Here is a 27,555-nt window from a genome sequence, read left to right as displayed (position 1 = left end):
CTCTTTCTGGGTTTTGGTTTTACATTTCAGACTACTTTCCATTTAAGAAGACGAGAGGAAGAAGAAAGAGAAATGAGTTTCTCTCACTTCCCATGCCCACCCACGTGACTAGACCTGATAATTTCTTACACAACCCGTTAACACGACACCTAAATGACACGAAAATAACTGGTTTGGGTCGACACGATAACTAATATGGTCGTTATCGGGTCACACGATAAGAACCCGTTAATAATGGGACCTTAACAGGTTAACACGAGAGTGAAATGCAGGTAACCTGTTTCAACACGTTAAGAAAAATATTATTTTGATGATTTTAATTCTTTAAACTAATAAAAAAAACTTACTATAAAATATAATAAGCATAGTGTGTGTGTGAATATATATATATATATATATATATATATATATATATATATATATATATATATTATTGTATTATTATATTTAAATTTTATTTATTTATTTTTATAGAATATACGCAAAGAGTGAGATTAAAAATATTATAAAACATAATAAAAATAAAAATAAAATCAAAAGCAATTTAATAATACAAAATATATTAAAAAATTATAATAATTAATTTACAAGTGCAAAAAATGTGAAAAATTCTGCAAACACTCATGAGCGCATCCTCTACGCTTTGAGGATGGGAACATCGCCGTTTCAATTTTTAGAACCATACAAGCCCTCATGAATAGTATATTTAGGGGAGTTCAAAATAAGGAAATTCATAATAATTAATGTACAAGTCTGAAAAATATGAAAGCATATATAAATGCTCGGGATTGCATTCTCAACCTTGAAACGCAACTCTCTTCATTTTGCATATCCTTGAACATTTAGTATTTTGTATTAATGTACTAATGTTTTTTTTATTAGGATCTTATTTTGGGATCTATAATACTTGAAAGACAAATGTTTTTATTTTTTTATGCTTTGAAGTAATATTGATGTGACAATGTAATGCATATACTAATTTAGTATTATGTTTTCCATTTTTTAAAGTCAAATTATATTTTTCATTTTCATTATTTATTGATTTAAAATATATTTTCTTTAACCCAAAATGGATCGGGTCATATTACCTGATAATATTAATGGATCAATTTTGGGTCGAGTCATATTATCCGTTTACTTTAACAGGTGTTATATGACATGACCAGTTAAGGTATCAAGTATGTCATGAAAACGACATGAACACGAGAAACACGATACGAATACCAAGTCTACATGTGACAAACAAGACACAAAACCACTCAACCTTTTACTCCAAAAAAAAAAAAAAAAAAGAAAAAAAAACCACGCAATCTTTTTGTTTAATTGTTTTTTAAATATTCATGTGGTGCTCCTCACCTCGTTTTTATATGGCACATTAAACCACTTAAAGAAAATGCTTTCAATAGACAACAAGTTTACAGTACATATTTGACTTTGTTATAAATAGGTAAAAGTTAGAGATATAACATTTACTAATGACAGGAGCAAAGTAGGTGTAAAATATCACATTGTAACTATAACACAAAGGGATGACAAATCAAAGAGGGAGGAATAGATATTGATGTTATTGATCTTTCCTTTTTTCTTTGTGTATTTTGATAGCAGTCGGAGCGCTCTATTTATAGAGCAACTCCAAACGTATTAATTACACCCTTTGAAAAAAATATGATCTCCTTCATTTCCAAAGTCTACATTATTATGTGTGGGTATTGAAAAATCTGTGTGGGCATTCATTAATCTGCCAACATTTTCAACATTGCCAATGTTTTCAATACTGCCAATGTTTTCAACAGTCCCCCTTGGATGCCCACATATCAATATTAGTTGCCTTGTTAAAACCTTGCTTGGAAAAACCTAGTGGAAAAAACCATAGCGAAGGAAAAAGAGTACAACTTTATTTGGATTGTTGATAGTGTTAAATATGCTTATGTTGCCTCGTTAAAACCTTGATAGGAAAAACCCAGTGGATCCTAATCGAAGGAAAAAGAGTACAACATGCATGTATCATGGATGCTCCCCTTGATATATATCTCCCCTTGATTCCGCATTCTCCAAATTTATCTAAGTGATAAGTCAACGTAATCCGATACTTTGCACTAACTTCTGAAATGTGAAGTGCACTTTGGTAGAGATTTGGTGAACAAGTCTGCCAAATTTTCATTGGAACGGATTTGTCTGACTTCAATAACTTTAGCCTTCTGAAGCTCACATGCATTGAAAATCTTTGGAGATATTTGTTTAGTCTTATCGCCTTTGATGAATCTTTCTTTCATGTGGGCAACACAGGTTGCATTGTCTTCATGGATGACAGTTTGAGTGTCTGTCTTTGAAGGTAGACCACATAAATTCTGAATATGATGGATCATTGATCTTAACCAAGAATATTCACGACTTGCTTCATGTAAAGCAAGTATTTTTGAATGATTTCAAGATGTAGCAACTAATGTTTGCTTTGTTGAGCGCTATGAGATTGTTGTATCTCCATTCTTGAACACATATCCAGTTTGTGAGCGAGTTTTATGCGGATTGTGGATTTCTCTGAGTAGAAGAGACCCATGTTTGACTTCTTTCCAATGACGAATTGTTAGAGCAGAGCTATACCTTGCTAACAAGTTGACTAAAAAGGTTATATCTAGTCTAGTACATTATGCTAAATACAGTAAAGCACCTATTGCACTCAAATATGGTACTTCTGGACCAAGGACCAGTTCATCATCTTCTTTTGGATGGAATGGATGTTTCTTAATGTCCAAAGAACAAACGACCATTGGCGTGCTAAGTGGATAAGCCTTGTCCATGCCAAATCGCTTCAGCATTTTTTCAATGTAAGCTGATTGGTGGACCAAAATTTCATTAGCACAATGCTTGATCTGCAGGCTAAGACAAAATTTTGTTTTTCCAAGGTCTTTCATTTCAAATTCGCTTTTTAGATATTCAGTAGTTTTATTGAGCTCTTTAGGGGTTCCAACTAGGTTCATATCATCGACATATACTGCCACTAGAGCAAATCCAGAGTTGGATTTCTTAATGAACACACAAGGGCAAATGACATTGTTGGTATACCCTTCTTTGATCAAATACTCACTGAGACGATTATACCACATTCGTCCTTAATTTGATTGAGAGCATACCTCGTGGTTTGTTAATTATGTCAGGCAACTTAAGTCCTTCTAGGATTTTCATATATATGTCAGTATCTAATTCTCCATATAGATACGCGGTGATGACATCCATAAGTCGCATGTCAAGTTTTTCTAAAACCACTAAACTTATTAAGTAACGGAACGTAATTGCATTTATTACAGGAGAGTATGTCTCCTCATAATCAATTCTAGGTCTTTGCGAAAAACCTTGTGCAACGAGTCGTGCTTTATATCTTGCAATCTTATTTTTCTCATTACGTTTCCTTGTGAATACCCATTTGTAACCCACGGGGTTTACAACAGGTGGGGTTTGGACTATTGGTCCAAAAACATTTCACCTTTCCAAGGAATTTAATTTTGCCTACATTGTATCTTTCCACTTAGGCCAATCTTATCTCTGTTTGCATTCATCAGCAAAGTGAGGCTCAAGATCATCACTTAATATGATTTCATTGGCTACTGCGAATGTGAACATGTCGTTGATGATTATTTCATTCTGATCCCACAATTCATTAGTACAAGCATAATTTATGGAGATTTCTTTTCTTTCATGTACCTCTGTTTCTTCGGGTACATGTGTCTCATCAAAGATATTTTCTTTTTCTGAAAGTACAGAATAATGAATTGTGGATTTGTCATTCATTTTCTTTTCTTGAATGATTTCATTTGGATTCAGTTGTGCCTTCATCTTTCTCTTTCGAGGGGATGAATCTTTTGAATCTGGAGGTCTACCACGCTTCAGGCGTGCACCAGATGAATCATCTGCTACCAGTTTATTTTGTCCAACAAGGACATCAATTCTTGCAGGTGCATTTGCAGCTAGTATATGTGATTTTGTCACTTTCATAGCATCATTAAATGCATCTGGCATTTGATTGGGATCAACCCATTTCAGCTTTTGCCGTTCTTTTGGAACGGTCTTTTCTCCCCCTAACGATGGGAAGACTGTCTCATCAAAGTGACAATCAGCAAAACGAGCTGTAAACATATCACCTGTTAAGGGTTCCAAATATCTAATGATAGATGGTGAATCAAAACCCACATAAATTCCCAGTTGGCGTTGATGTCTCATTTTAGTGCGTTGTGGTGGTGCAATAGGTACATAAACAGCACAACCAAAAACTCATAAATGTGAAATGTTTGGCTGATGTCCAAATACGAGTTATACTGAGGAGTATTGGTGGTTGACTATAGGTCTTAATCAAACCAATGATGTAGCATGTAAGATGGCATTTCCCCATGCAGAGATTGGCAATTTTGTTTTCATGGGTAGAGTGCGAGCTATTAACTGAAGCCGCTTGATCAATACTTTTGCTAAACCATTTTGAGTATAGACATGAGGAACATGGTGTTCAACATCAATGCCCAATGTCATGCAGTAATCATCAAAGGTTTGAGACGTAAATTCACCAACGTTATCAAGTCGGATTGACTTAATGGGGTTATCTGGGAACTGTGCTCGTAACTTAATTATCTGAGTAAGAGGTCTCACAAAAGCTACATTCCGAGTAGACAAGAGACAAACATGTGACCATCGGGTAGATGCATCAATCAAAACCATAAAATATTGGAATGGTCCACAAGATGGTTGAATAAGCCCACAAATATCCCATTGAATTCTTGCACAAATGATGGGGATTCAACATCAACCTTTAATTGTGATGGTTTAATTACCAACTTCCTTTGAGAACGAGCCTTGCAAGGGTTATCATTTGAGATAGCAATGTGTCTGCTCAATAATGGATGTCCATTAGAGTTAGTAATGATTCTACGCATCATGGTAGATCCTGGGTGACCCAGACGGTCATGCCAAAGCATGTATACTTTTGAATCAATGAACTTATGGTTCATGACAGTATGTGATTCAACTGTCTTTATGTATGTATAATACAATCCACTCATCAAACCATGCAACTTCTCTAATATACGTTTTTGGGTATCATTAGAGGTAATGCATAGATACTCCACATTTTCTGCACTTTTCGTTTCAATGTGGTATCCTTTAAACGTATGTCTTTAAAACTCAACAAATTTCAAGTAGATTGAGTAGCATACAACGTATTCTGTATGGACAATATTGTTCCATTTGGTAACATAATCAGGGCCTTCCCTAAGCCTTCAATAACATCTGAAGGGCCTGATATTATTGTTACCCTTACTTTTGTAAGCATCAACCTTGAGAAATACTTTTGATCTCAAAGTATTATATACGTGGTTGCGCAGTCTGCAAGACAAAATATCTCCGCTATTTCTCATGTTTTGAGAATGGCCATAATTTTTATCTATGCTCTCTGAGTAAGGGAATCATAGTTAAAAGCAAATTATAAAATGGAAATTTAAACACCACTTGTATTGAATTTGAAATGTTAGTTTTGAACTATAAGTTTAGTACATCAAACATAAACAATTTAGTCGAACTGGCATACTTCATTCCCCCTTTCCACAATAAAATCTGAGATATCTAGATAGGTTGTGTTCAACTGCCCTGATAAGTCACACACTAGATCAAGTATATCCATTGGTTTAGCATGGTCGAGAAAATTGGTCTCGGAGGCTTGATATAGATCTACCAGATGTTTTGGGGTACGACAAGTACGCGCCCAGTGCCCATTGCCACCACACCTATGGTAGGCTCTTTCAGAGTTTCTAGGAGCAATGTTCATATGAGCTTTGCCATTGTGGCGATTCACATTTTTAAAGCTCGGGACTGAATTATGCCTTGGAACCTAGTTATGAAACTGGACACCATGATTCTTGCTTTTCCCATTCCACCATCCTCGCCTGTGGCCACGTCCTCGTCTATGATTATTGCCACTAGAGAATGTGGCGTTCACTTCGAGGGAAGCAACATTCACTTCTTGAAATGGTGCAGATGTAGTAGGTCGAGATAGATGATTCTTCATCAGAAGCTCATTGTTTTGTTCAGCAACCAGGAGCACAGAGATCAGCTGGTTGTATTCAGTGAAACTTCACTCTCTATACTGCTACTGCAAGAGCACGTGTGAGGTATGAAAGGTGCTAAAAGTCTTTTCCAGCATATCTTCCTCAGTGATGGTTTCCCCACAGAGTTTCATTTGGGAGCTAATTATGAACATCACAGAATTGTACTCAGCCACTGACTTGAAATCCTGGATCCTTAGGTGAGTCCACTTATAACGAGCTCTTGGAAAAATCATCATTTTCTATTGATTTTGTCTGTTTCCCAATGCCTTCCAGAGTGCTAATGGATCTTCAACCGTTAGGTACTCGCTTTTTAGTCCTTCATCAAGATGGCGATGGATAAAGATCATGGCCTTCACTCGATCTTGAAAAGATGCACTATTCCCCTACTTGATTGTTTCTCCAAGATTTCCTGCCTCCAAATGGATCTTGGAATCCACTACCCAGGTAAGGTAGTTCTTCCCAGTAATGTCCAGGGCAACAAAATCAAGTTTTGGCAAGTTCGCCATTTTCTTTTCTGAAAGAAAACTAAGATATGTAAGAACTTGGAATAATATGTATTCTGGAGGTATGTAGTGTTAGAACTTCAAGCTCGAGATTTACATGATGAATGAGGAGGGCGATTGTACCACACCATTCTTAATGAAATAACATAACATAGGATGAGCGATTATTCCGCACTACTTAAGTAGCAGGAAAATGTAAATATGCAGAGTAGGGTGGACGATTATACCGCTCCACCTAAAATTGCAATAAAATTAGATCTGCAGTCCAAGATAGACGATGATACCGCATCATCTTGGATTGCAGTGAGATTAAATTTGCAGTTCAAGATAGGAGATTGTTCCGCACCATCTTGGATTGCAGTAAAATTAACATAAATAAACACTGGGTTAGTAATCAAAATCTACACCGAACAAGAAATCAAAGATATATGTAACTGTTAGGTTGATAACTAAAAGCATGTATGAAGCAAACATTTCTTTGCGAGGATATGTCCACCAGTTGAGACAGAGGAAGAAGATGAACATTAAAATCCTTAGAGGAAACTTTTTTTTTTCTTCTTTCGTTCGGCGAAGAGAAATGACAAATTGGTTAGATTTTAGAAAGTCGTGCTGATAACGTGTTATAAATAGGTAAAAGTTAGAGAGATAACCTTTACTAATGATAGAAGCAAAACAGGTATAAAATATCACATTGTAACTATAACACAAAGGGATGACAAATCAAAGAGGGAGGAATAGATACTGATGTTATTGATCTTTCCTTTTTCCTTTATGTATTTTGATAGCAGTCGGAGTGCTCTATTTATAGAGCAACTCCAAACGTATTAATTACACCCTTTGAAAAAAATATGATCTCCTTCATTTCCAAAGTCTACATTACTATATGTGGGTATTGAAAAATCTGTGTGGGCATTCATAAATCTGCCAACATTTTCAACATTGCTAATGTTTTCAATACTGCCAATGTTTTCAATAGACTTTTCTTTTAAGTTCACCATCTTTGAAACTAACAAACTTAGGGTTGGTTTAGGGTTTTGGTGCTTCAAAAAAGAAAAATGCTCATTAAAAAAATTTGAACATTAAATGTGCTTGGTAAAACAAAAAAAAATGTTGTCAATGAAAGTAGAAAAACATAGAAAAGTAGAAGCAGAATCTACCTTGTTTCTAAAGAAAGTGTTTTTTTTCAAAGCATAGTAATCAATGATAATTTAATGAACTTTTCAAATGACAAGTACACCCCCACATGTTTTACAAAATTACAATATTTACCTCTACATTATTGTCTTTGACAATTATTATATCACAATAAATATTATATCATTTTTAGTCATTTAACATATTCAAAACAATTTATATAAAATTTTACCAAACACTCCTGCACTATTTTTTTTTTATTATTATTAAAAACATTTTTACAAGAAAAGGTTTACCAAATAGTTAACAGCTTTATTTTATAACTGTTTATTCTCACAACACAGTAAAAACAGTTTTTTTTTTTTAAAAAGCACAACAATACTAAACTAGCCTTTATAATCCTTTAAACTTTCGTCTCATATTATCAAATTCACCAAAATATTAAAGATATAAAATAATTTACTTAAATCCACTTAGGCTCTAGGCCCCAGCCCACTGCCTGACTAGCGTATAACGTCTTTTAGAACCTTGGTACTGATCCTCTGTGTCAAACTTTAAAGCTTAAAATGTGACAAGGCAGATGTGCCATCAAGGCCTTTGTTGTTGAAGTAAGCAACGTAGTCCCTCACAGTGGTCTCCTTGTACTTTGGAGGATTGTCTTTTGATACTAACTCCTTGATGGGTCCATAGAGCTTTGTTGACGGTAACATCCCTGTGCAAAAGAAGCTCGCAACAGATATCCTTGGACCTACACAGTTTGCTAGTACCCTGTGTTGTATGCTCTTGAATCTATCATTTGATATAAGCTGAAACCCCAAAACAATTCAACATTAAAACCCAAAATTGAATCTAAATCAAAAAATTTGACACAAGAAAAATTATAGAATTTAGAGAGGGCATAAATATAGACATAAAAATCATGGTAATACATGGTATATGATATTTCAATTAAGCCACACAATGAATCGCACTTGACCTTCACTTACAAATATACAGGTATATCACAAGATAGTAATGATAGTGCCAATTATTTTGTAGATCATTTAGTAAATCATGCATTGAACAAGTTGATGGTATGGGTAGCAATTAATATCTTCATTATGCACTGGCTATAAATTGATGATTAGAGAATAATCAATTTTAATTAGAACATATATAGAACGATGACGCATCAATCCAATAACAATATATATGATAGTCTTTTACTTGCCTGTAAAAGGTCTCCAATGTTAACCACAAGAGCACCAGACACAGGCGGAACATCAACCCACTTTCTGTGATGAAGAACTTGAAGACCTCCAATATGATCTTGCAAAAGCACTGTGACGAAGTCATTGTCGGCATGCTTGCTTGTGCCCATAGTCAACCCTGGCTGTGGACAAGAAGGATAGTAATGACCTAGAATCAGAAGCCCCTCACTACAGTCCATGTCATTCAAGTGACTTGGCTTTAGGCCAAGAGCCTCCGATAACAACTCGAACAACAACTTCCCCAACTTCATTACATGCTTTGAATATTCAACTAGTATGTCTCTGCGAGTTGAAATTAATACAGAAATGAAACAATATGGTGAGTTGAGCTGCCTATGTAAGTATCTTTTTACTTTTCAGATTTCAAACTTTATTGTATCTAGTAAGACCAACTACAACCCTTTGCCTTCTGAAACTGGGTTTTTAATGCTGGCCAAAAAATGGGTCCAAGGAAGAAAAAGATATAAATAGGCCAGGAGATGGGACCGACCAAAACAATGGAATCCAAGATTCACTTAAAATTTTAACAAGAATTGGTGTTGAAAACATTTTCATTCAAGGTTCGAAAAGACGCTAGGCGTTAGTCGGACGGTGGGCTGAGACTTAGCACCTAGGTGGTTAGGCGGGTGCCTAAGTGGACTAGTCGGATTTAAGTAAATCCATTATATTTTGTGTAAATAAGTGTCTGTTTATACTTAAAATATACATAATTTCATCATAAACTACAAAATAGAATGACATATGTATTATGAAGTATTGGAAAATAATGAAAACATGGGGAACAAACATATAATTTATGCTCATTTAAATATTCAACAAGTCTCTTACAATTTATTGAAAAAAAATAAAATATAAAATGAAAGTAGTCTATTTTCTGTCTAAGTGAGTCACAATTTAGGCAGGTGCCTAGGCGGGTCTGGGAGGGGTAGGAGGCCTAGGCGGGCGCTTTAGTAGGTCTAGGCACCCTTTCTTAATTTTCAAACGTCTAGACATTAATTGGGACGGTGGCCAGCCGCCTAGCGCCTAGGCGGTGTTAGGTTGGGATTTTTAGAACAATGTTTTCATCACAAGCTCTTTCAGTCATATTAAAAACACTTTCAATAACCCCACACTTTCTGGCCAAATGCCTAAAGGTTAGGCCAAAGATTGGAGTTGGTCAACCTATTTAGCTTGGGCAAATAATGCTTTAAATGAACGATCAAACCGACCTTCAAAGTTGTTCTCCATATTTCTATCTCAACTTAGACAATCCATTCCATATTTTAAACAGTAAATGAATTCTATATGAAATTGTTGTCTATGTTATACTGGCCAAAGTATGTAACTCCATTACCACCAAAAGTCAATACATGATCAAATCATCTAATCAATGAATCATGATAAAGATATAATATAGGGGCATTTTGATCCAAGTCCAAAAAATTCACTTAATTTCATATCAATTCTAGTTTCATTTGATTTATTAGTATGCCCATTTTGCCCCTTACAGTAAAATAAAAATTATATTTTAATTTGTTAAATTGAATTTTAGAAGGTAAAGATTTATGAAAACAAAAACATGACATGTGAGGTTGATTAGAAACAAAAACCTATGTTATAGGTAGAAAAACAAAAGTATTGCCTATGTGAAATTCTGTCCCTGGATTTCACTATAGAATTCTGCATATTTTGTATTTACGCGAATTTATTTTATTTTTGTAAATTTTAGAATTAGTTACCTATTTACTAAGCTTGATTTTTCGCAACTATTCATTTAAAATATGTAGATCTCTCTAGGTCAATCTTTGTATTTTAGATGGAGCTCAATTCCACGAACACGTAAACAAAATCATTCAAGAAACAGAGTTTTAACGAAAGATTTATAAGCCACTAAACTCGGGGGCAAAAAGGGAATCTAGACCTTTTTTTAGAAGCTCCCAGAAAGTGGGAGAAACCAACCCACCCCTACCCCCACCCCCAAAAAGTTTTGAAAGGCTGGGTCGACTTGTTTCTCTGCGAATTGACCCGATTCCAGGCTGAGCTTCCCGACGCCATTTCACGGCATTTTTTGACGTGACGACCTCAACGATCACCACTTCTCGAATCCCTTCGTCATCACGAACCCAACCCACCCAGGTTTGAACCATTTTGGCCACGATTTCATACCAATCAAACCTAATGCTTCCTGGACCTCGACGTCGGCATTTGTAGCTTCCAATCACCTCAACGTCAACCACTACCCTCACCAAGCCTCCCTCAACCTGCGATAAGGGTGAATCGATGTTCGAGGGTTTTGGGTGTCCTGGCTTTTCCTTGCCTATTTCAAGTATATCCTGATGAAATAGGCAGATACAAAAGTTATTCATCTCATTGCGATCTTCATTTTGGTATAATTTGAGCAATTTTGGCCACTTAGTACTATGGTTTAGTGATATTCCTCTTCACCTGTAAGTGAGAGGTCTTAGGTTTGATTCTCGTCAAATGCGAGTTTGAACCACATTATTGCTAGCCAATTGTGAAGCTAAGCCCACCCCTCTCCCTTAGTGTAGATAATATCATTTGTTCAAAAAAAAAAAAAATTATTGAGCAACTTTGGTGTTAAGTGAATTGAGGTTGTAGGCCGTTGCATGAGGCGGTGCGTGGCTCGAGACACCACTTGGTTTTTCTAGGCTAGATTTGATACCCTAATTCCATATTTGACATCTGTTTGGTGAAATTCGTTGTGTGAGCCTAATTTTGTAATGCTCCGCCACTTGACTATTAAAGTAATCGGCGATCCAACCATTGGATTGCCACCAATTTGTAGTATGTTATTGTACTTATTATTTAAGGACTCTAAAAATTTACAGATTGGAAATTTGATATGCATATCTTCCGGATTGAAGGAAATTGTAAATTTTGACATTTGTAGAAGACGACGATCCGACTGTTGGATCATCACCAAATTAATAAGTGTATTTGTAATTAATATTTGAGAATCTTAGAAACTTATGAATAGGGAATCAAACATACGGATTTTTCCAGATTAAATTTTTATGTTTTGAGGAAACGAACATTCACTGCCTCCTGAATTTGCGATTGGCGAATCCGACCGTCAGATTGTCAAGAAATTTTAATATATAGTTTTAGAAACATATTGAGACCCTTAGAAATTTATAGATAAAAAATCGAGTGGGCGGATATTTCAGATTGGATTACTAGGGTGGTTGACCGTTTTGTTGAACATGTCGACCCACAATTGACTTTCGGTCAACATGTTTTGAATATTTATTAAATATTAAAATGAGTATTACTAGCCACTTAGTACTACAGTCTAGTGATATTTCTCTTCACTTCTAAGTGTGAGGTTAAGGTTCGATTCTCACTAAGGACAAGTTTGAACTACATTATTGCTAGCCTATTGTGAGGCTAAGCCCACCCTCTCCCCCTTAGTGTAGATAATATTGTTTGCTCAAAAAAAATAAAAAATAGTATTACTATAGACTAAGTAGAGCCTAGTGTATCTATCTTGGTTAGCAAGCTATTCCAATTAATGTATACGTTGGTTTACATGTAAGTGATGCGTACAGTGATATATATGTTTATTGAGCTTCTAGATAATATAAATGCGATGTATGATTACTGGCATTAAAATATGATCTTGGAACCATATTAGAAGTATTCAGTAGAAGTAGTTTGTCTGTGTGATTAGATAGTGTGTTGTCATGGAAATTTATGGTATGTGTGTTTGTAGTATACAACATGTGGGTCAATATGTGATGATGTGACTACACCATGTGGCAATAGTACATGGATGGTCGTACTTGGTATATTTGAAATGCGGGACCATAAGCATTATATGGGTGATCATGCTTGATATATCTACAATGGGTGATCACTACTTACAGCCATAGGATAGGGGTGGTCATGCTTAGAGTTAGGGAAGAAAATGCATCTGCTATGATAGGGCGATGGAGGACGGTACATATGATAGGGGTGGTCATGCTTGGTATATTTGCGATGGGTGGTCATTACCTAGTGTTATATGATAGAGTCCTGCATAGTTAATGCGTGATAGGAGATCATACATATCCTAGAGGGGGCATACTTGATAAATTTGTCTATCTAGCATCATATAGAGTGGTCGTGCTTGGTAAATATGCGATGGAGGATTGCTTCTTGGTTGGATTCCATTAAGTGGTCCAAATCCCAGCTCTTGTTCATTTCCATTAAGTTAGTCCAAAACTTTGAGTGAATAGGAATTGCTCATAATAGACATAGTGTTTGTAAATTAAAGTTACCATGTTATTGCTTGGATTCCAGGTAGGGAATTATGGAGAGTTCCTTTATTAAATTTTGTGAAATGACATGTAATCTTGTTGATTGATTAATGTAGTTAAATGCTAATATTGTGCATATGTTATTCATCGAATCGATTAATTGTAGTGATGGTGGATTAGGTTGGAAAATATTGTGATATAGGTGAATGACAACCATGTTTCACATATGATTTCATTATGTAGATTAAACTCTAGCAAGGCATGCTCAATTGGTTTCCTTGAGTGATTCTGAAACTCTAAGTTCTTGTTAGTTAATGCCTTGAGAATTTAAGAGTTTAAAAGAAGAGTGAACTACAAATGGCTTGATCCCATCTTGAGTATGGAGGCAGTCTAACATAGAGGTTAGATGCAACCATAAAATAAATGAAAAGTTACTACACTATTGGACTTGATTTGTGTTATGTTCATGTCTAGAAGGCGGGACATGATAGATGATCAGGTATGTGGTGACTTCACATGTCGATCCTGGATGTATCTCGGAATTGAGGCGTGACAACCTAATTCCAAATATACCTACTATATGGGAAGACAAATACTTTGTACCTATAAAGCATATATATATATATAATCTAATTATTATATAACAAGAATATTGTCCTCTATCTTTTGTAACATACATCTACCTAATACATAGGTATATATGAACAAAATAATAGAAGAAAATGCATCTGCTATAACGTTTTTAGTTATATATTGAAAAGTATGTATAAAAAAACAAAAAACTGAGGAATAAATTAATAGTGAAAGTCTACAATTTTATATACACAAATAGAAAAATGAGAACGATATATATATGAGTGTGTGAGGTATTTATCAATTTGCTCCTTGAATTTGTGAGGATTAGCCAAATTCCCTCCTCAACTTTAATTTTGGCCAATTTCCCTCCTCAACTAATATAATTAGTCAATTTTCCCCTTGTTGTTAAATTTTTTGAATTTTTCATCTATTCTTTTGTTAAGTATGTCACGTGCTATCCAAACCTTGTATCTTCTTCTTTTTCTCCGAACTTTCTATCTTGTTCCTTTTCTCTGAGCCAAGCCCCTTCTAGTTCCATCAGTACTCTACCAATGCAATTTCTCCCTCCACATTCATCATCATCTTCTTTTTCAAAATCCTTCAGTTGTCCCCTCTGCTTCCCCCTTTGTTGCCAAACCCCCATTCACATTCCCTTTCACCCCATCAATTTTCACCCTTTTCTATGTTTCTAACCTTCCATCTCATTTTGCTCCTCTTCTCATTCTCACTCTCCTTATTCTCCTTGTCCCACCCCCACCACCCGAACTCTCTTCTCCAGCTCGTTCACTTCCTTTTCATCCAAGGCGGCTCCAATTCGACAGAGACGACAATTCCCATGCTCAAGCTAAGCTTTCGGTGGGTTTCCTGATTTTTTTGCAGCATTGATGTCGGGGTTTGTTGTAGTGGTGTCAGTGTGTGTGTGTGTGTGTGTGGGGGGGGGGGGGTTGGGAATGGGTTTCAGCAATTGGGAGAGTGTGATTTAGGGGGTTTTGTAATAGTTTTGTTTTATGGGTTGTATTAAGTGTATAAATGCAGGTGGGTCTTGGAGTTTCCCATTATTCAGGTCAGTTTTTTGCTACTTTTATACAAAGTTGAAACGGAAGGGTTTCATGGGAAGGTTTAGCAGTGTCGCCACCGGTTGGTTGTGATTTGAAATGTTTCATGGGAGGGCTTAGTGGTGGCACTTTGGAGAAGATCTCAGCCATGGAGCAGCGGATGTAGGCGGTGTCGAAAGTCATCGCCACCTTAAAGAACTAAGGGGCCGTTTGTTTTCCTTCTTTAGCTCTCACTAAACTAGATAGGATTAAAGATTAGTGCAATCCATGTTTGTTCGCTTGCAAGACTAACTTTAGTGGTATTAGGGAGGACTCGCCTCGACTAACAACATCTCTAGCCGATCTTAGCATGTTCCCCCCAAAACTATAGGACTAACTAAGACACCTCCCTTTGCTCTCGCGTCCTGTCTTCGCTCTCGCGTACTCTCTCCACTGCTCTCGTTTGTGCCATTTCCCTCTCTCATCGCCCTGAACCCAGATCACGTCCTCTCCCTCTCTCTCCTTGTCCTACTTGATGCCGACACGAATCTGTATGACCTAACCTCGAGGAGGTGAGATTTTTGACTAGTTGGTCTTGGTTCGCGACCTAGACTCAAGTCAGGACCAGAATCAGAGTGTCGTTGTTGGGTACACAAGGAACGCAACTACAATTTTGATTTTGATTGAAATTGAATTTTTGATTGTTTGTGTTTTGGGAGCTTTATTGATTCAAATGGAGGAGAAAGATGTGGTTGCAAGTAGTGGAATTTGGATGGAGAGCTTTATCAATTGAAATGAAGGAAAAGCTATGATTATTTATTTATTTATATTTTTGTCAAAAGGTAAGGAAAAGCTATGATTGGAATCTATGGAGTTTGGACGGAAAAAATGAGAGGGAATAGAGGTTTCAGGAATGTTCTAGAATAGGAAAAAGAAATAGAAAAAGAAAAAAAAAAGAATTAATTTTATTATTTTTATTATCCTGCTTTTTAGTCCAACACTGCACCAAACACTTCACTAAGCTAGTCCAACTTAGTCTAGTTTAAGCCAGTCCAGCTTAGTCCCTGAAGCTAGTCTAGTTCGAGACAGTTCGGTGCAACAAACGCACCTTAAGGTGCTTCTCTCTTTTTTTGTCATTTGTTTTTTTGGTGAAGAGGTGCTTCTCTAACAGAAAAGAATCTAGGTAGGAGTAGAAAACGTGGGTGGCGAAAAGGAAAGAGATAGAAGATGTAGAGAAAATGACATGTTTGCCCTTCAAAAGTGGTCATATGGATAGCACGTGACATACTCAATGGAAGGATAGATGAAAAATTCAAAAAACTGAACAGGAGAGGGGAAATTAACTAATTATGAGAGTTGAGGGGGGAAAATTGGCCAAAATTAAAGTTGAGGGGGAACGTGGCTAATTCTTACAAATTTAGAGAGTAAATCGACAAATACCTCTCTCTCTCTCTCTATACATATATATATATATATATATATATATATAAACAAACAAAATAAACATAATATGATGAATACACCTAGCAAAAAGTTTCTTATAAAACGTTATGAATACACGAGAATCATGGGAGTCTGCAATTCTTGAAAGAAAGAAGAAGATTTTGTGAAGGAGTAGGAGGAGAACAAAAAAAAGATGGAACAAAAAGTGAAAGAATAAGACATAAGAAAAAAAGGAAAGAAAAAGAGAAAGATGAAGACGATGCATAAGAAATAGAGATAATAATGCTCTAAAAAGAGAGTATCTCTCTCTCTCTCCCTATATATATATATATAAACAAACAAAATAAACATAATATGGTGAATACATCTAGCAAAAAGTTTCTTATAAAACGTTATGAATACATAAGAATCATGGGAGTCTGCAATTCTTGAAAGAAAGAAGAAGATTTTGTGAAGGAGTAGGAGGATAATAAAAAAAAAGATGGAACAAAAAGAGAAAGAATAAGACATAAGAAAAAAAATGAAAGAAAAAGAGGAAGATGAAGACGACACATAAGAAATAGAGATAATAATGCTCTAAAAAGAGAGTATTTATCAAATATAGCCAAAAATTAACCCTTAATTTCAAAAATGTCATTTTTTTATAAAATCTTTCAAATATATCCAAAATTCTACCTAAATAGACACAAATACCCCCAAATTTAACAATCAAATAAATTAAAGGCTTTTTAGCCAAAATGGTTCGTGACCTTGACATAACTCCTTAATTTGGTTCTTAACAATTAATGATAATCAATAGTAGTGTTCTTGAATTTGTCTATTGTGAATCATTTTAATTTTTCTTTGAATTTGTCCATCGTGATCATTTTAGTTTTTTCGTGAAAAATCTGTCAATTACTCTGTTAGTGTGATGATGTGGCACCACGTGGGTCTCACAAATACAATCATATAACGACATGTGGATTGACTTTAAAAACCATTTTTATATGCAAAACTAAAAATGATATTAGTAATAAAAAAGGCATTGAAGGCATGATTGAAATTCTGCTGCTCCTACTTGCGATAACCGTGGTGGGGCTCAATGTCAGTGATGAGGGGGTCGAAGGGGATAGGGTTATGGTGATGGAGTGTAGAAGCGAAGGTGAAGTTGGACCGGAGCTTGAGGCGACAATAGCTAAAAAGCCTTTAATTGATTTAATTGTTAAATTTGACGGTTTTTGTGTCTATTTAAAGTGAAATTTTGGATATATTTGAAAGTTTTTATAAAAAGTGACATTTTTGAAATTAAGGGTTAATTTTTGGCTATATTTGATAAATACTCCTAAAAAGATGTACACGGGAGTTACAAGGAAGAAGAGATAATATTGTTTAAATCCAATCTTATAATTAAGGGATTATATTAAAGGAAAACTAATGAAAAGAGTTTGAAAACTTTAAGTTTAAACGATAAGTACAAAATAAAAGGTAAAGTGAATAGCACCAAGATTGACTTTTTAGTGTAAAAAAAATAGTTTTTCGTTAAAATGAACAGTACCGGGAGCTTTTTGTTAAAGTTCCCTTATTTTAATGATATAAATAATCAATTAAAATTAATTTCATAATACAATTAATCCTAGAATTAAAGGATAATATAATTTAGGGGGAAAATTGACAGGAAAGTGAAGATAAGATGAGGTAGACAATGTGTCAAAAGACCTAACCTAATAATCAAATAAAGTTGGACCATGTCGAATAATTAGGGTTGCAACTTGAGTTGGACCATGTCAAATAATTAGGGGTGCAATCCGAACTCGTCTATGTTTAAACTGACTTTAAACCTGAACAAGTGGGTTTTTTTATAGTTATAACCCGTCCGGACCCAACCCAATTTCAACCCGTTTATTGATTAGGTTGAGTTAGGTTGATCATTTGTCCGTCTATCCCCAACCCAACTAATCAAACTCAATTTAATCATATTGTAACCCATATCAATTAATGCTCATACTACACCCAAATGAGCCAAGTCCAAAAACCAACTCCCTTTCTAATATTTTTTTTAATAAATTACCTTTTATAATTACTTAAGCTTTTAGGGAATAAGAGACTTTGATTAGTCAGCATATTTGTAGTCTCTAAATCCTAAAGCTTTATAGTATATTGATTTATGAAATTAAAGTTAGCTAGCTTTGATGCTACTTGGCTTAATTTTCTTAGGAATTGTTAGAAACTAAGTTGTTACAAGATTAAACATGAAAAAGTTGGGCAACCAGAACCCAACCCAAGTAAACCCTAACCCAATTAAACCCAAACTCAAATGAACTCGAATGAAACCCAACCCGAACCCGAGCTCAAATTGTAAAGTTGGGTTAGGATTGGATTGACCTTCCAACCCGCCCGAATCGCACAAAATCGAACTTATAGTAAATTTTATAAAACTTAGCACTGATTGCAGAGAATTATAAATTCCCTTGTCACATACCTGCATACTTGTGGCAAGTCTTCTGGCTTAGTAGGATTAGGAGCCACATAACACAAAAAAGTATCCCTCCAATTAGTGGCCGGTGCACTGTAAAGATCAAAGTTGCTATTGTAGACCAAAGGTTTAAAGGGATCACGAGTGTAAAGCTCCTTCTTCACTTGAGTGTCTTGTTCAAAAAACCCACGTACCCCATCCTTAATCTCCTCCAGAACATCAACAGGTATTCCATGATTGACAATTTGGAAAAAGCCCCACGTCTCTGACGCCTCTCCGACTTTCGCAACAATCTCGTTGCGTTTAGTTGGACTACCAAGTTCAAGGCCTTGAAGGTCTATGACTGGAATGCTAAACTGTCTGGCTTCTGAATCAGAGCTGGAATTTTTTATGTAGTGATCATCCAACTCCGGCGGTTGATGAAAAATTCTAGGAACCTCGGTTATGCCCGCATCAACGAGGCCTTTAACTCCTTCTTTGGTGTCATCGAAAGCTTTTACTTCACTTTTCCGGTCGTCATTTGTGTTGGTAGCTACCATCTTGGTTTGTGACTAGATTTCATTCACCTAACTTGTTTATTGATGTATGTAAGTGGTCCTAGGGGATCATTTTATAATGGTTGAAGTTGAAAGGATGGCAATAATTTCGCTAAGGCCAAAAGATAATTCCAAAAAAACTTTGACTTGATTGGCAATAAGCATAATTAAAAAAAAAAATTAAAAAAAATTCAAAGAGGGTTGTATTCAATTAGGGTTATGTCATATGTGAGGTTTTAAAGGAGTATAAAAATTTAAAAGATTTCGTAGAGTATTTTAAACATTCGTATACCTTACCTCTCGCCTTAAGAGTTTGAGAGAATTCACTCAAAAATGAGTTCTAGAAATCAATTAAACTCCATCAAAATTCATAAATTTATTAATCTATTAAAATATCTCAAAATCTCAATTAAATATAGCATTTATACAATCACATTCATATATTAGTTGTGGGTTAGCTGTTTATAGCTCAGCCAAACATTAATTGATTTTTATTTCATGGTACGTATGAGTGCCCGGAAAATCAATCGTTAGATGATACATATAAAGATGTAATTATTCTTTGCAATGATTGTAGTCAAACTCGAAAATAATATTACAAAGTGCAACTTGATTACGCCGCCGGTAGATATTTCAAAATTTTCAATCACTGCAAACATCAAGATCCTTATAAGTTCAATATGTTAGGATTTATTTGCAGATGAAACAAAAAAAAAAAAAAAAAAAAAAAAAGCTAGCCATGTTCCCACGGAAACAAATTCGTCAATTCTTTATCGTCATCTGTGATGCCAAACCAAATTTACAATCAAAACGGAAGTTGAAGTACGTGGGATTTTTGGGTTTATTTGTAGGCGGCAGTTTATGACTTACGACTAGAAATTTTAATAGCATCTCCAATTATGATCTCTATTTAATTAAATTTTGTTGAAAGGATTAGGAAGAACTAACTGATAAATTTCTACTCAAGCCATACTCTAATTTAGAAAAAAAGACTTATATGGACAGTTATATATATCATCATAGTGGCGTCTCATATGAAATAGAGATATACATGTGCAAATTTTTGTCCACATATACTTATTCTATTAACATGCGATGCCATGTAGTGATGTACAGGTATCGTGTCAATTATTATCCTAAGGCTAAATCGCCAAAATGGTCCTTGAGATTTGCATAACTCATCACTTTGGTTCCTGAGATTCCAAATCGATAAAAGTGGTCCATGAGATTGTCCACCATCCATCATTTTGGTCCTTCCATTAAAAGCTCCGTTAAGTGTCCCAGAGCTCTTGGCCGGAAGTTTGGGTAATTTTCAAAGCTTCGTAACTCAATCGTTTCTTAACCAAATTCGACCCATAATATATCAAAATGAAGATAGAAAAGTGTAGAATAAGATTATACCTATTTCGAAGCCCAATGGTTCCCAGAGATGGCCGGAAAATAGCCTCAAATTTGATTGGTCCGAGCGAAAACTGGAAAACTCGTTGGGAACTAGGTAAATTTTAAATGTTCATAACTTCTTCAATACTCAACGAAATCAAGTGATTCAAAAACAAAAGCATACTTCTTGACGAGACGAAGAGAATGGTACCTTTTTGACGGATAAATCGCCGTGGTTTGGCAAGAAAACAGCTCGAAAGTGGCTATCTTGGTCTCAAATTAGCCACTCTCAAGCCCTTTTTTGGCCAAACCAAGGCGATATAGCAGCCGAAAAAGGTTCCATTCTCTTTGCCTCATCGAGAAGTATGATTTTCATTTTTGAATCACTTGATTTTGTTGAGTATTGAAGAATTTATGAACGTTTTTCCAGTTTTCTCTTGGACCAGTCAACTTTGAGGCTATTTTCCGGCCATCTCCGGCAACCATTGGGCTTCGAAATAAGTATAATCTTATTCTACACTTTCCTATCTTCATTTTGATATATTATGGCTCAAATTTGATTAAGAAACGATTGAGTTACGAAGCTTTGAAAATTGCCCAAACTTCCGGCCAAAAGCTCTGGGACACTTAACGGAGTTTTTAACGAAAGGACCAAAATGATGGATGGTGGACAATCTCAGGGACCACTTTTATCGATTTGGAATCTCAGTGACCAAAGTGATGAGTTATGCAAATCTCATGGACCATTTTGGCGATTTACCCTTATCCTAATTTAGGGTATAGAAATAAAAAAATTTAATTAAAAATGATTTTCAAAAATAGTAACTAAGTATTTGCTCCTTTTTCACTGTATAGATATTTGCTATCCTATGGACATGATGGGCAGAATGATTAGCTTAGAGATGGAATTTTTCAAATCGTCCCTAAATTTTAATTAAGAAGTAATTTGGATGAATACAGCCCAGAGACCTCATTTGGCATTGTGGGGTTTCCTTGGTGCAAGCACTAAGTAAGCAAGCTACCTTTCCCTTAAAAGGAAATCTCCTAAAATTATGGAAATAACCTCTGTACCAGATATCAACAACTCAAATCAGGGCAATTACACATGACCACCGTTGACTATCTTCTCATTTAATAGAAGATTGTAACAGAATATTCTTTTGTTAAATGTCTTGTATTTTCTTAATGTGGCACAATTCAAAATTGTATATAACAAATGTAAATTCCTTTTGTGAAATATACAAGAATATACATTCCATATTCACTCTAATTTCCCTATCCTTAACTTTAAGGTAAAACGAAGGAGATGGTGGATGGGAACTCCTATTCTGACCAGTATTCTAAAAATCGGTTTAGGCGGCCGCATAGGCGTTGGGTGGTGGCCAGCCGCTGGGATTAACTCTTAATCGGGAGAAAAATCGAGGAAGGAATTAGGTGGGTGCTGAGGCGGCTTGGGCGGACCTTGGGCGTCCTAGGCGGCCGACTGGTTGGCCTAGACGATCTGGAATTTCAATTTTTTTTCTGTTTTCAAACTTGAGAAAGGATGAGTGCAGTGTGTTTTGGAATTTCTAAGTTTGCTAGTTATGTTCTTGCGAAGACGAAGATGAAAGGAGGAAGAAAATGAGAAAATGAATTTCTCTCTCATCCTTTCATTCTCACGTGACCACCCTCAAACTTTCCCATTTAATTTATTTTAATTTCATCCAATCACGTTTGGACAGCTAGCATCAAGTTGATCTTTCCAAAAAAGAAAAATGGGCTGTCAATATTCAACATCAAGTTACTATTGATTGTTTAAATTTTTATATTCAAGATGGAGAAAGGAAAGAATAAAAAAGAATAAAAGATGGTCTCCTTTGTTTGTTAGTCTCTTGGCTGATGTGAGTGATGGGGACTAGGGGTGGAGGAGAGGGGTCACACCACACACGTGGTTGTTGAAATGGGGAAGGATGCTTTTCTGACCGGTTTTGATGCTCCAAAGTTCAAAGTGGGACATCAACCCAGATAAGAAATCATTGTCGGCGTGCTTGGATGAGCCCAGAGTCAATTCTGGTAGTGGGCAAGAAGGATAGTAATTGCCTACCATGACAAGCCCCTCACTGCAATCTATGTCATTCAAGTGACTCGGTTTCAGCCCAAGTGCCTCCAACAACAACTCAAACAATAACTTCGACAACTTCATTACTTGCTTCGAATATTCAACTAGCATGTCTCTGCAAGTTGAAAAACAGAAAAGCATGTAGGCTATCACATATCTCATATGCTTTACTAGTATGGTTATTCTCGGAAGAAACCAAGCATTTTGAAAATTCCCTCTCTTGCCGTGAAAATGATTTCACGAAGAGATTTAACTAAAATGGTGGGTTGAGCAGATTGTATGTTGAGAATGAATAAATCTTTTCAGTTTTCAGATTCTGAACTTTGCTGATCCAATCCGTGGCCTTTAATCAAAATAGTGACAGATAATGTAAAGTCAATTGCCAAAGATCACCCACAGACTGCGTAACCTGTCCTATATATATATATGCGTGTGTGAATTGATTTTATAGAAAATTTCATTTTAATCCTTGGCAAACATGACTTTTAAATTAAAACCATAAGTAAGATCAAAATCTAATTTGAGTCTCTTGTTGTATTAATAACATCATTTATTAATTATATTTTGATTTTTTAATTATTTCTCTTTTTCTTTCTAATTTTTAATGTATTAATTTTATTTCATTATAATTTTCATTTTCATTTCATTTATCGTAATATATTTTGTTGTAAACATTTAGATAAACTAATTTTTGTTATACAATATATTTCGATGTGCATTGTCATATCCCGGCCCAGGGGGGACCACATCCCGGGCCCGCTCCACCATCGTAGCACGATATTGTCCGCTTTGGGCTTACCATTCCCTCACGGTTTTGTTTTTGGGAACTCATGAGCAACTTCCCAGTGGGTCACCCATCATGGGATTGCTCTAGCCCCCTTCTCGCTTAACTTCGGAGTTCCTACGGAACCCGAAGCCAGTGAGCTCCCAAAAGGCCTCGTGCTAAGAAGGGATGGGAATATACATATAATGATCACTTCCCTGGGCGATGTGGGATGTCACATGCATTGTCTTCTTCATTTAGGTACATTAAATTCATTATAATACATTTTGGTGCATACATTTAGATACACACATTTCGGTACATACATTTCGTACAAATATTTAGGTACATTAATTCAATATATACATTTCGGTACACACATTTAGGTACACATTTCGATGCATACATTTCAGTACACACATTTACGTACATTAATTTAATATATTACAATTCGGTGCATATATTTAGGTACATACATTTCGGTACTAACATTTAAACACGTTAGTTCAATATAATACATTTCGGTACTAACATTTAGGTACATTAATTGAGTCTTTCAAATTTGAAGAATGTTAAATAAAATTAATAAATTAGAAAACTCTTTTTTGGTCAAAAAATAAATTAAAATTTGTATGTTAATAAATTTAAATATTTAATGTGATACATTAAATAAAATGCACATTAATTATTTTGAATTAAGGACACATCAAGGGATTATAATTAATATGTAATCTAACACCAAGTTTATTTTAAATTTCAATCTTCTTGAAGGATTAAAGTTAAAAAACCCTTGATTCTATTGCTAGTTTGCCAAAGCAGGGGTGATCCGTGTCTAATGATGACTGAAAGCCACAATATGCAATTGTGATTCCCGTTTTTCTTAGTAGTGTTGATTTTCCAATAAATTCTTACGAGGGTAGGTAAATAAAACTTTTGTGAAACGATTCAAATCCTACTTCAAAGTTGTTATCCATATTAGTATTATTATACATCTCTAATAACAACGCATGCATATACAGTAAATGAGTTCTTATAGATCAGATACACATCTGAACACTTCTGGCAAGTCTTCAGCCTTAGTAAGATTAGGAGCCATATAGCACATAAATAAGTCCCTCCAATTCGTCGTGGGTGCACTGTATAGATCAAAGTCACTATTGTAGACCACAGGTTTAAAGGGATCATGAGTGTAAAACTCCTCCTTCACTTGAGTGTCTAGCTCAAAATACCCACGCACCCCATCCTTAATCTCCTCCAGAAAACCATTAGGTATTCCGTGATTAACAATTTGAAAGAAGCCCCAAGTCTCTGATGCCTCTTTAACTTTCGCAACAATATCCTTGCGTTTGGTTGAACTGTCAAAGTCAAGGCCTTCAAGGTCTATGACTGGAATGCTAAACTGGCTGGCTTCTGAATCACAGATGGTACTGTTGATGCAGTACTCATCGCCCGATTCTGGTGGTTGATGAAAAATCCGAGGAACTTGGGTTATTCTGGCATCAACGAGGCTTTAACACCTTCCTTTGTTTAGTCAAAAGCCCACCTCACTTTTTCGATCGTAATTGGATGGAACTTCATTTGGAGTGCTGGTAGCTACCATCTTGGAATCAGAGAATTTAAATCAGAACTACTGTATATATTTGCAAGGGAGTTTACCTTACAAGTAGTGAAGTTGGAAGAAAGCAACATATTTGTAGAGACAAAAGAGTACGTATAGGCTGCACGTTTTCAATATGATCACAATAAGTTATGACAGTTGCATTCTGGACGGAATGCTAAAGCCTCTCTGTTATGATATGAATGATTTCCTTCCTATTTGGGAGCATGATGATCGTTGACTATCAGTGATTTATTCTTTCCCTTTGTAAAAATATTTACTTAGCTGATTTGTGGGAATTACAAGATGTGATTGTATCTCTCCAGTTTGTATAAGAACTCTAGCCTAGCTTTGTATATTTTAATGAATCAATACAGAAGATTAGTCATTCTGCCATTCCATTCTTAAGATGGTACTAGAGTGTCCAAGATCCTAGGACGTTTTTTTTGTTTCCTTGGTTTCTCTTTCTTTTTTTTTTTTTATTTATTTATTTTTCCGATTTTTCTTGTGAGAAAAGTCGTCATTTTTCGCCAAGTTAGTTGAGGCATCGAACGATCCCTCAAGCTCTTTCTATAATCATTACCCTGATAATCCAGGGATGCAGCTTGTTTCCACTCTACTTACTGGAAACAATTATAGCACATGGTCTCATTCAATGTGTATTGCCCTTAGCGCAAAGAACAAGTTTGGTTTTGGTGATGGGTTTGTGAATAAGCTGTCAGACAAGAAAGCAATTGAAGTTGCTCTTTGGCAGCGCTGTAATGACATGGTTCTTATGTGGATTTTGAATTCTATGAGTTCTGGGTTATCAAACAGTGTAGTTTATGCAGAAACTGCACATGTTGTTTGGGAGGACCTCAAGACTCGTTTTTTGCAAGACAACGTCCCTTAAACTTTTGAGATTCGACATGACATTGCACGCCTCGCTCAAAATCAAATGTTTGTGTCTGACTTTTATTCCCAATTGAAGGGTTTATGGGATGAATTATCTTCTTACGGCAGCCATAAAAACTGCTCATGTGGCGCCATGGAAGATCATAACAAGAAAGAGGAGCAGAATAAGGTTATGCAATTTCTAATGGGGCATGATGATTCATATGCAGCAGTGAGAGGTCAGATTCTTCTTGTAAAGCCATTGCCTTCAGTGCTCAAAGTTTTTTCAATGGTTAGCCAAGAGGAGAAGCAACGTGGAATTGCAGCCATCACACAACCAAGTGTGGAAAGAGCAGCCATGGCAGTTCAATGTGGTTAAGGTAATCAGCACAACCGTGGTAGCCAAGGGATTCGCAAGCCATTACATTGCGATTATTGTGATGTGGACCACCATACCAAGGAGACTTGCTACCGGCTCCTTGGATATCTCGAGGACCATCGTCTCCATTAAAAGAACAAGGGAAAGGGTCGCGATAAGGAAGGAAAACCAGCGACCAACCATGTTCAAACAACCACTTCTTCAGCTTCTTCCTCTACATCAACAACACTGATGACCTTTACTCCTGAACAGCTTCAACAACTTTTTGCTATGATGGCTGGAAGTTTGCCATATGAAGCACAAACCAATGCAATCACAGGTTTGACTTCCCATCATTCACAAGAGTGGATAATTGATAGTGGCACCACCGATCATGTTACGGCGCTTCCCTTATCAAATTCTAATTTGAACAAATCTTTGCCACCAGTAAAACTTATGACTGGTGAAAGGGTTTCAATTAGTAGTATTGGCAATTTTACTTTTGATCCCAAACTTTCATTGACTAATGTATTATGAATTGCCACTTTTTTGGTTAATTTGATATCCGTTAGTCATTTCACAAAATCCTTTCGTTGCTCCATAACATTTTTTCTGGATTTTTGTGTCTTACAAGACTTGGATACGTGAAAGATGATTGGATGGGGTAGACAACGTGGAGGTCTTTACTATATCACCAAACTAAACTGTAGCTGCACCCACTTCACCTTCACCCAGTTGCGTTAATTCCATTTCTTGACATCATTGTCTTGGTCATCCATCTCCACAACAACTCCACCTTTTAGCTAAGCAATTGTTAGATGTTTATTGTCATTCAAATAAACCTTGTGATGTTTCCCATTAGCAAAGCAAACTAAATTTACTCTTCAATTAAGTCATATTTCCAGTAAACACATTTTTGAGCTTGTTCATTGTGACATTTGGGGACCACACAAAATTTCTACATATAATGGGGCTCGATATTTCGTAACAATTGTTGATGATTTTTCTCGAACAACTTGGCTCTTTTTGATGAGACATAAATCTAAAATACAACAGTTACTTAAAACTTTCTTTTCTTATGTAGAAACTCAATTTCATCACAAAATTAAGAAAATTCGAACTGATCATGGTAGTGAATTTTTGTCCCTACATTCTTTCTTTTCCGAGAGTGGTGTGATTTTTGAATGTTCTTGCACATATACTTCACAACAAAATGGAGTGGTTGAGCAAAAAC

At 35.7% G+C, this 27,555-nt stretch overlaps 3 protein-coding genes across 3 annotated transcripts; 1 reads left to right on the top strand and 2 right to left on the bottom strand.

The window, feature by feature from the left end:
* Positions 1-8,102: 8,102 nt before the first annotated feature.
* Positions 8,103-19,334, bottom strand: LOC103967480 (1-aminocyclopropane-1-carboxylate oxidase homolog 1). The gene is made up of 3 exons (XM_009380731.3): positions 18,723-19,334; positions 8,934-9,255; positions 8,103-8,529 (listed from the first exon to the last, which is right to left on the bottom strand). The coding sequence occupies exons 1-3, from the start codon at positions 19,253-19,255 to the stop codon at positions 8,278-8,280; spliced, it is 1,107 nt and encodes a 368-aa protein (XP_009379006.2). The 5' UTR covers positions 19,256-19,334; the 3' UTR covers positions 8,103-8,277.
* Positions 19,335-22,526: 3,192 nt separating this feature from the next.
* On the bottom strand, positions 22,527-25,093 carry LOC125472771 (1-aminocyclopropane-1-carboxylate oxidase homolog 1-like). Its single transcript, XM_048574596.1, has 3 exons — positions 25,042-25,093; positions 24,553-24,948; positions 22,527-22,855 (listed from the first exon to the last, which is right to left on the bottom strand). Exons 1-3 carry the CDS (start codon positions 25,091-25,093, stop codon positions 22,527-22,529), a joined length of 777 nt encoding a protein of 258 aa, XP_048430553.1.
* Positions 25,094-25,688: 595 nt separating this feature from the next.
* On the top strand, positions 25,689-26,858 carry LOC103927640. The gene is made up of 3 exons (XM_048574595.1): positions 25,689-25,973; positions 26,061-26,255; positions 26,595-26,858. The coding sequence occupies exons 1-3, from the start codon at positions 25,689-25,691 to the stop codon at positions 26,856-26,858; spliced, it is 744 nt and encodes a 247-aa protein (XP_048430552.1).
* The last annotated feature ends 697 nt before the right edge of the window (positions 26,859-27,555 follow it).

The sequence above is a fragment of a genome, unplaced genomic scaffold (genome assembly GCF_019419815.1).
Source record: "Pyrus x bretschneideri cultivar Hongxiangsu unplaced genomic scaffold, Pyrus_bretschneideri_v1 Contig73, whole genome shotgun sequence".
NCBI lineage: Eukaryota > Viridiplantae > Streptophyta > Magnoliopsida > Rosales > Rosaceae > Pyrus > Pyrus x bretschneideri.
The sequence above is the reverse complement of the archived record's forward strand: the minus strand, read 5'-3'. Positions and strand labels throughout refer to the sequence as shown.